This window comes from Phoca vitulina, unplaced genomic scaffold, assembly GCF_004348235.1.
Source record: "Phoca vitulina isolate PV1807 unplaced genomic scaffold, GSC_HSeal_1.0 scaffold15, whole genome shotgun sequence".
NCBI lineage: Eukaryota > Metazoa > Chordata > Mammalia > Carnivora > Phocidae > Phoca > Phoca vitulina.
Genome location: NW_022589718.1, coordinates 39317068 through 39326253, shown reverse-complemented (window position 1 = coordinate 39326253; position 9186 = coordinate 39317068). Strand labels below are relative to the sequence as shown.

Here is a 9186-nt window from a genome sequence, read left to right as displayed (position 1 = left end):
CAGTCCAGCTGGGAGAGGTCAGGAGAGCAGGTGTCCCCAGAGCCCAGGCCCCCAGCCCTCTGCTGCTTCCCTTTCTGCTGCTTCTCAGTGGAAGGGACCTTGGCTGTGAGTGTCCTGCCGTCCTCAGATTCCAGAGCTCCGAGCGTTGCTGTGGCCACAGGTGCGAGCACATCTGCCCTGAGCCTCAGCATCCTGCTGCGCACGTGCCCTGGGTGCTCACCTTGCCCATCTCCACAGATGGTGCAGATGCAAGGAAATGCCGTGGGAGCAAAGGTTCAGGTCTGTTTCTGTGATGTGGCAAAAAGCACGAAAAGCGATCTGGGGTGTTGAGTGGCTGCCCCGGCCTTGGAAACTATCTTGTGATGTGGAGCCACCCAGCCTCTGGATATGTCCTGCGAAATCGTCCCGCAGGGCTCGCCCCTGGACCGCTGCTCTGACGGAATGCGTCATCTTTTTGTTTAAAACCGTGACCTGGGTGCACAGTGCAATCTTTCATTAGGATGCTTAAATTGGAAAGTGACCGCAGTAACACAGCCCAGACTGGAATTATGTCATGCTGCCGTCCGCCGGAGGACAGTGTGTGTAAGCGAGTCTCGTCCCCTGTCCCGAGGTCAGTCTTGGGCAGAGCGGGCTGCAGCCCCACTCAGAGGGTCCCCGGGGAGGGCGCCAAGGTCCAGGCACCACCACATGATGGTGCACAGACGTGGGTTCAGCACCCGCTTGGCTGCAGGGGAAGCAGGCTTTTTGGTGTGGCCCGAAGGGCCCATGGGTGCAGGTCACGTCCGTGGCGCCAAGCAGGCTGTCGGGGGGAGTGCACGCAGGCCTCTGAAATCCGGAAGCAGAATCACGTGTTTTTGGGTTGGCCGCCTGGAAAGGGTCCTTCTCAGGAGCACGGCTTCCCGTGGACGCTGAGTTTGGGAGAAAGCCGTCCCAGAGCGTGCTGTGATCTGCTGGGCCCTCACGGGTGATCCCGAACACAGAGCGCGGCGCCGGAGGCCGGGTCCCAGCGCCCGCTCGGCCCGAGCTGGCCCCAGGGCCGGTCAGGCGCGCAGGGGCCCTGAGCGTGAGCCGTGCGCCTTCTGCGGGGTGGGCCCTCGGCAGCACAACGCCCGAGTCGTCAGTGGGAAAAGGCGCGCCCAGCTGGACTCTGTTCTTCCGCATTTTACGTACAATTAGCACTCATGAAACTTGGACTCTGTGGTTTAGTAAGAGAGTGTTGGAGACGAGTGAACAGTGGGAGGGGAGAGGAGACACAGCGTCCGGCGGCTGCGCCCTAGGTCCTCCTGGAGGAGCCCCAGGCACAAACGCCACCACCTTGTCCCCCGACAGGAAGGATGACTTCTTGTGGCCGTGCCTCCAGCCGGCCTCACGCACGAGCAGAACCTGTGCTGAGATCAGACCCAGTAGAAAGCTTTGCCCGAAAGCCCGAGGACCCCTCTGGCTCCCCAGGGCTCTGTTTCTCGGGGATGTTGTCCACGAGCTCACAGTGCAGGGTGTCTGTACCCCTGGTCTGTGGCGAGACTGTTGAGTAGCTGCACACGCCGGTCCTCACCTCTTGGGTGGCTAAAAATACCAGTTTCCCTTCTTTCCTCACTTCCTCTCGCGACTGTGGAATCCATTGTCCCCTCTTCCTGCGGATATGTCGCCTCTTTCCTGCTCCCCGCGGTGCCCGTGGGGTCTGGGCGCACCGGCCAGGAGGGGCCGGATCCAGTGTGGGGGCCAGCCGGGCGTTTCCTTGTGTGACCAGCATCCTGGATGCGCTCGTGCACTGCATCACGTCATTGCTGGCCTGGGTCCACGTCACGTTTGCAAGCTCACCTGTAGGACGCGTAAGTGTTGGAGCCTTTTTGACTCAGTTCCTTGGGAGATGACGTGGCAGGAGAAGGCGCTGCCCTCCGTGCAGCTCTAGGGCCCGCACGGTCTCTGCAGCAGGTGCCCTGTCCCTCCCGTCGCCCGCTGCCCCAGGAGAGGTGGCCCGTCCCGCATCCGTGCTGGGGGTCAGGCAGAGCGCATGAGTGCCCACGCGGGCTGTGACCCCTGCAGACCACGCGCTCGGTGCCTTGAGTGCGGTGGACGTTGGTCGGACGTTCGCTGGCTGACGAGTGGTGGGCGTGGGGTTCGGTGTCGGGGTCTCCGTGCCTGTGTCCCTCTCCCTGGGGACCAGGTCACTGCAAGCCCGAGGCCGCTGCAGCTTCTCAGGGAGACGTGCTCCCACCTGCGCTGTTTCCTCCCGTAACCGCTGTGGTCCGTGCGATTCTCTAGGAGGGTTAACTCTGCCGACGGAGCATCTGTCCTAGCGAATCTCTGGAGAGGGCTGGGCGTGGGCGTGGTGGCACAGATGACAGATGGACCAGTGTCCGCTGCCACCTACCGGGTGCCCCCTGCGTGCCAGGCCCCATCCTGACCCCCTGTGTTCAGATGCTTCACCCCTGCAGCAGCCGAGGCCGGCGCCCCTGTTGTCCCCGCGCTCCCGGTGAGCAGCTTGTGCCCAGAGACGCGGGACGCTCCGGGGCTCCCTGTGGCCTCTGCAGGAGAGCAGGGAGCAGGGATGCAGCCCCAGCGTGTGCGTCCGTCTGTCCTGGGTCTCCCCCTGGGTGGGTTCCTGGAAGCCCCCACGCCTCGGTTTCTTCCTTTTGAAACTAGTGTGGGCACCGTGTCACCGGGGTGAGATGGGATGAAGCCAGCGGATAGGCCTGGAGCACAACACGGAGATGCTCGGGCAGGGGGTGGTGCGCGGCCCCCGTCGGTGTCCTCACCAGCATCCCTTCTGCATGGGGCGGGGGGGGCATGCAGTGTGTTGGCGAGGGACCCAGAGCTTGCCTGCCGGTTCCTCCAGCGTGTTCTCCTGTGCGCCGTGGGCGGGCCGCGGCGTCGTCACTGCTGTGCCCACCTTGGTGCTGTCCTCGCCGCCTCGGAGCCTGGCCGTCTGCTTTTCACCCGGCCGTCGTGGTAGAAGCGGGCAGGTGCCGATGCTGTAAGCCCTCGTGAACGGGGGAGCTGGGGACAGGACGGCCTTCTTGGGAGCCGGGGCGAACGTCCTCACGACGTGGCTGGTTTCACGCTGATTCTCAGACTTCGTTTTCTTCCGAAAGCACATAGGGAAACAAAAAGTGCAAAAAAGAGAAGAAAAAAAATAAAGCCAAGTATGCAGAGACCTGGCCTAGACCTCAGAGTTTAGGGACTGAAGGCTTAAGGGACCGTCAGCCAGTCCGCGATCCCGGGCACTGAGTTGTTCGTTTGAAGCTGAAGAGGGTCAGCCGTCTGACTTAGGGCTCCTTTCTCCCCTGGACCATCGTGCCGGGCTGGGGGGGTCCGCCAGTGAGCCCGGGTGTGGAGGGAACTCCCGCCGCGACCCTGGGAAGTCAGGCTGTGGGGACTCAGTGTGCACAGAGGCGTGATTTCAGGGACAGTGGACGGCCTTTGAGGGGTGGGTGCCGGTCCTTCAGTGAGTGCCATGACTGGAGCTGAGTGCCCCGTGGAGCTGACGCAGCCCCTCCACCCGCGGTGACCGTGGTGTCTTTCCTTCTGCAGGGGTCCGAGGAGTGAGGTTCCCGGAGCTGCGCCATGGACCAGCCAGAGCCGCCCGCCCCCGCTCCCGAAGGTAACAGGCGTCCTGCGGGGGCCCTTTCCCACCTGGGGGGCCCTCGGGGAGAAGGGGAGGGGCTGCCCACAGGTCCCGAGGAGGTGGAGCTCTGAGCCCCCACCCACCCAGCGCCCCACCCTCACTTTGGGGTGACCTGGCTGAGCCACCTGCCGGGCCCTGGGCACCCCCGAGGGGCACGCGCTGGCACGGAACCTGTGAGGTCCGCCTCCTCCCGACCCATCACGGGCCCACCTGGTGATGAGGAAGGGCGGACCTCGTGTTTGAGAGACTACACGCCGCTCCTTGGCCGCTCCAGGCGCCGGCGGGTGGAGCAGTAGGGCGGTTTCCAGGTCTGCCTCCCTCCGCCCTTGGCTCGCTCAGGGAGAGCGCGGACCTCCTTTGTCTAGCTGCTCTGTACGTGAGGAGCGTAGGGGGGTGCCTGTCCTGTCCCCTGGCCAGAGCTAAGCCGCTGCTGGGGAGACCACGGTGGCGCATCGAAGGGCCTGGTGGTATCACTCCCGGCTCGCAGGGCACGGCCTGCTCAGGGCTCCCGTCACCCGGGCCTTCCCTGGACATGCTGCCCCGGACAGACCTGCGTGTCCCCTGCTCACCGGGAGGCTGTAGGACCCGAGGGGCAGAAAGCCTCAGAGTCTGGAGGGAACCCGTGCAGGGTCAGAGCTTCTCCATTCCTTCTCCTTGTGCTGGTGGTGGCGCTCTGGGCCCTGAGCTTGGAGCTGGAGCAGGAGTCCGGGCCCAGGCCAAGGGATGCATCTCCTGCTTGCGCTGGGTCAGCACGGAAGGATCACCCCCAGGAGAGCCCGGTGGTGAGCTGGCCCCGTGGTTGAAACGGGCCCCTCCATGCCTTCAGCCAGAGTTTCCAGGGGCCGTGAGCCCCGGGGTGAGGGTGGCAGGCTGGAGGGCGCCCCAGGAATCACGCCGTAAGACCACCACGCGCTGGCTTCTGCGGGGCACCTTTGGGCAGGCCGGCTCCCCTCCTCGGGCCACGGCCAGCGGGGTCTGGTTGGGAGGGCTCTGGGTGACTTTCTGCTGCACGTTTCACCCACGTGTGAGGTGGTGACACTTAGACTCTTCCAGGCTAGATCTTCCCTTGACGGTTTTCATTGAAAAGGACACCAGCACTGCTCCCTGCTCTCCTTCCCTTCACGTGGGGGGTGTGCTCCTGGGGTCCTCCCATGAACCCTGAGCTGGTGAGCCCAGCGCGCCTCACCGAAGGTGTGGGCGCAGGCCGGACGTGCCGGACGTCTTTATCTGTCACCTGTACCTCCGAGGTGGGGAAGAAGGACGAGGCTCAGAGGGTGAAGGCCCCAGAGCTGGGACAAAAGGGTAGTCGGGGCTGGGCAGAGGGCATCCCGTCTTCCCTGCACGCCCACACCGTCCCCTTCGGCACCGCGCGCTCACCCGTCTTGTTCTGTGTGCTCAGAGTCACGAGCAGGCCGACCAGCGAGGCCTGCCGCTGTGGGGCCCCAGCTGGTCCCGTCAGGCTGTCCACGGGCTCGGCCGCAGGCCCTCTCAGCTGGGAGCTGGCCCCGGGCGGCAGGAGGGTGGAGGGAGTCCCCTCCGTGCACCCCTGTTCTTGGTTCCCCAGGAGGTGTCCTCTGGGAGCCGGGACAGGTCCCGGCAGCTCTGGGGACATGGCCAGCAGTCCTTACGGCGTGGAGAAGGTCCCCGTGTCTGTGGGCTGATGTGCGGTGTGGCCTGTGACTCTGGTGTGGATTTAAGGCCACTGTTTACAAAAAGAGGGCAGCGTAGTTCAGAACTGAGGTGCTGACAGCTCACGACGGTCTAGGCGGTTAGCTCTTGTGACCGTTTGTGATGGGCACGACGGCCTGGCGTCGCTTTGGGGCGAATCAGTGATACTTTAATTATAAGCTCCCCATCGTTAAAGCGTCTGCTCACAGCTGCCCTTGGACGCAGGGAAGGGTCAGGAAGGACCAGGTCTGTCTTGCCGGCACCACGTGGACACAATCCTTGTTCCCTGAGATTGGTGCTCTGCTCTTCGTATTTCTCGTAGACATTTTCTGCCCGTGCAGGGGCTGGGCTGTGGGGCAGGGGCGTGGGGCCGGCGCCGCGGGGCGTGAGCAGGGAGGTGGCCTCCCTGGGTTCAGTCCCCTGTCCTCAGGAGCGGCGGCCCGACCTGCAGGTTTGTGTGACGTCTGGACCAGGCAGTGTGGCGACTGCTGCAGGCGCTCGGTGGGTCCGTGAGAAGGTGCCGCGGGCCTTGAGAATCCTATCAGGAGACGTTCCACGATAGGTCCGAACCCCGCAGTCTCCTGGTGCCTTTACGGAATTCATAGGTAAATTACCCCCCCCCCCCCCCCCCCGGGGGCCTTGAGGGACTCACCCCCCCCCCCCCCCCCCCCCCCCCCGTGGTAGGGAAGGAGAAGCCCTCCATCGCCCCATTGCCGTGGGAACGTGGATGCACCCACAGCCGGGTGCCTTCCCCTGCTGACGACGGGTCGGACTCCGACAAAGCACAGGGAACAGGAGCCGTGTGCAGAGGGTGGGGGCGGCGGCCTATGAGCGGGGGCATTGTTCTGGGGACACCGCTGTTCACAGGCAGCCACCACCCCAGGGACGTCCAGAGCCGGGAGGAGGCCGACAAGGACGCGGCCGTGAATAGCCCCTTGTTGGGGGAGCTGTTTGCCCCTGCAGCTTTGCAAAGCACTTTTCTTCTTCTTTTCTAATAATAAGAAAGAAGGCACAAATACTCTCCTTTAGAAATGAGAGAAACATCTTATCTTGGATTAAGCTTTTAGGTTATAATAGATGTGGTCTTAATGGCCCCAGGAACAAAATGTGTCACCTTTATCTCTGAGCTTAAAAACGAATATTCCCTTTTCTTTTTCCCTCAGTGTCTGAGTTCCTCCACGGCATGGCTTTCAAACCTGTTGGTGGGTTTCAGCCGTCCTGGAGGGCTGTCTGCTCAAGGAGGGGATGACCTGGGAGGGGCAGCCTTCCTCCCCCCTCTCAGTGTGTCCCTGAGCCCTGGAGCCCCTGTCCCCGTGAGGGGTGAGCGACCCGAGCCAGCCCATCCTGAGCCCAGGCTGTGTGTCAGCTCTGTAGACCGATGTCTGCCAGGAGCGGTGGGCAGGCGGTGTCTCCCTCCCTCCCTCCCTCTCTGCGCTCCTTAGGACCCTGCGAACATCCCTCCCAGTGGGAACTGTAACATTGTAGCCTGTAGGGACTTAGCTTTTGTTGCAGTTCGGGGTGAGACTAAGACCTTCTTGACCCCTAAGAGATCCAGTGTGAACTCTTTTCCTTGGAAGCATGCTGACCTCAGCAGTGCAGTTTGCTGCTAGACCGGGGCAGGTGGGACTCAGTTGCAGAAGGAGGGAGGTCGCAGCTCAGACCGCATTCCTGGTGCTGTGCTTGCTGACAAGATTGTTGTCGGGCATTGATCAGAAGGCCAGCCTGGCACGGGGTCTGAGTTGGGGGCTGGGCTCCTCTGCCTGGAGGGCCGTGGGTGGGAGCCTGTGTGGTACCCCAGGACACACGAATGCACACCAGACATTGTCTCCCCCCTCGTGGGAGACAGACCATGAGCAGGGTGCTCGGGGCTCCAGGGTCACCCAGGGCAGGCTCGGGGCTCTCCAAGGAATCCAGGGAATCCGAGGCACAGCCCAAGATCTGGAGGCGCCTGGAAGGATGGAGAGTGGGTGGTGCCCAGCGCCTGTGTGGTTTCACCCAGGAACGCTGCAGGAGGTCGGGAAGGGGAGATTCCTGGGTGCTTGAAGCAAAGGGACTTCGTGAGTTGGTTCATGGCACTGCAGTAGGCCAGGGCCTGGGGAGATCCTGTGGTTCCTGCCATGGGGATCTCTCACCCCAGAGGGAGTGTGCAGGGATGGAGAGGGACAGAGGCATGGCTGAGTTGGAGGGGCCTCATGGAAATGTGACTCCAGAGCTCTGGCAGGAGGTCTGATGTGGACACTGGGTTTTGTGCCAATGAAGACCAAGGCCATGGGCAGGCCTAACCTCCCATGGGGAGGTTGTCGGTTACACCGGAATGCTCGTTGTGGGGGCAGAAGCAAGAGGGTCCCTCAAGGAGGAGTCCATTCTGGCAGCCAGGCCAAATATCATGGACAGGGTCACAGACCTGCGTCTCTCAGAGCCCAGCTCCTTGCCGTCCACTTTCCTTCCTGAACACGTTGAACAGGAATCCCTTTCTCCTTGCATGGGGGAGCCCAGGGTTAGGTCCCATGGTGCTCGATGTCATCAGGCTTTTTTAAAAGCAGTGTTTACAAGGTCACTTTTAGGTGTATTTTACCTAACTCTTAATGTTCCCCAGTAATAGAGTATAACTTCCAGGAAGAGGGTTGATGTAGGGAAGAGCCAGCATGTGATTCCAAGTCTCTGCTGTGCGGAGTGGGATGCGCGCGCGGCGTGATTTTTATGTGGCTAAGTCAGACCATCAGCTTCTTCCCTCCTTCCCCCCGCCCCGGCCCCCCGTCATTTTGGCCCGTGTGTTGTTATTTCCCTGCCATGTTAATCTGGCAAACAGGAATCTACAGAGAGGGTCACAGTTGTATTTGGAAAACGTTCTGTCGGTTTTGGTTTTTCCATTGAAGAGATTTATTGCCCCAAGACGTGTTGACCAGTTTGTTTCTGTTAATAAGCTCACTACTTACTGATAAAGCCAAAAACCCAAACTACGATGATTTTCCCGTTGCTCGGCATGCGGCCGGAGTTGGTTGGACAGTACGTGAGCCACTGCGACCGACGCGTGGGGACAGAGGTTCTGTCCACCCCCGACTCCAGTCTGTGTCTGGTGGTTTTACTTGTAAACTCTCCTCGCAGGAAAAGGGTGAGTCGTATCCATGTCTTTATTAAATACGAACCCCAGAGGATTGATATGCTCCACAAATTCAGACTGCCAAGTAGAATTGCTTAAGCCAGAAATGGCCATGAAACAGACAGGAAATGTACTTGTTGTAGAAAGTTTGCAAAACACAGGAGGGTGGAGAAGAAAATGCCGGTCCTTTGTGGCAGCCCGAGTGCACCTCCGGTCCTATTTTGGTCTGTGTGTGAAAGGGATGAGATGACTAAAACCAAGGGTTTTTAATTGTTTTATTGTGGTGAAATACACCTACCATTTACCACTCCAGCCATCTTTCAGTGTCCAGTTAAGCAGCATGAAGCTCATTCACGCCACCCTCCATCTCCAGAGCTTTCCATCTTCCCACGCTGAAGCTCTGTCCTCCGTAGACTCTCACCCCATCCCCTCCCCACCCCACGTGTCCGCCATCCTCCCTTCCGTGAGTGGAGTCGCACCGTGTCCACCCCTTGGTGACAGGTGCAGTGGCCTCGGGGTCCGTCCGTGTCGTAGCAGGGGCCGGGATTTGTCCGTTTCAAGACTGTCCTGTTGTCTGTATCGACCACATTTTATTTATCCTTTCATCTGTGTGGGGACTCTGGGATTGTGTCTGCCTCTTGGCTGTTGTGAATAATGCTTGTATGGTTGCACACATGGGTGGTTGCACACTCGTACGATTACACGTGTATGGCTGTACGCTCGTATGGTTGCACACTTGTACAATCACACACATATGGCTGCACGCTGGTACACTTGCACACATGGTTGCACA

At 61.0% G+C, this 9186-nt stretch overlaps 1 protein-coding gene across 6 annotated transcripts in view; it reads left to right on the top strand.

The window, feature by feature from the left end:
• The window catches only part of ARHGEF10 (Rho guanine nucleotide exchange factor 10), a 106836-nt gene that overhangs the window by 18041 nt on the left and 79609 nt on the right, over positions 1 to 9186 (top strand). For all 6 annotated transcript variants that reach the window (XM_032413742.1, XM_032413739.1, XM_032413741.1 and 3 more), the window contains exon 2: positions 3532 to 3601. In XM_032413742.1, the coding sequence (XP_032269633.1) occupies positions 3565 to 3601 (37 nt within the window). In that variant the 5' untranslated portion in view covers positions 3532 to 3564. The remainder of the gene's footprint in view (positions 1 to 3531; positions 3602 to 9186) is intronic.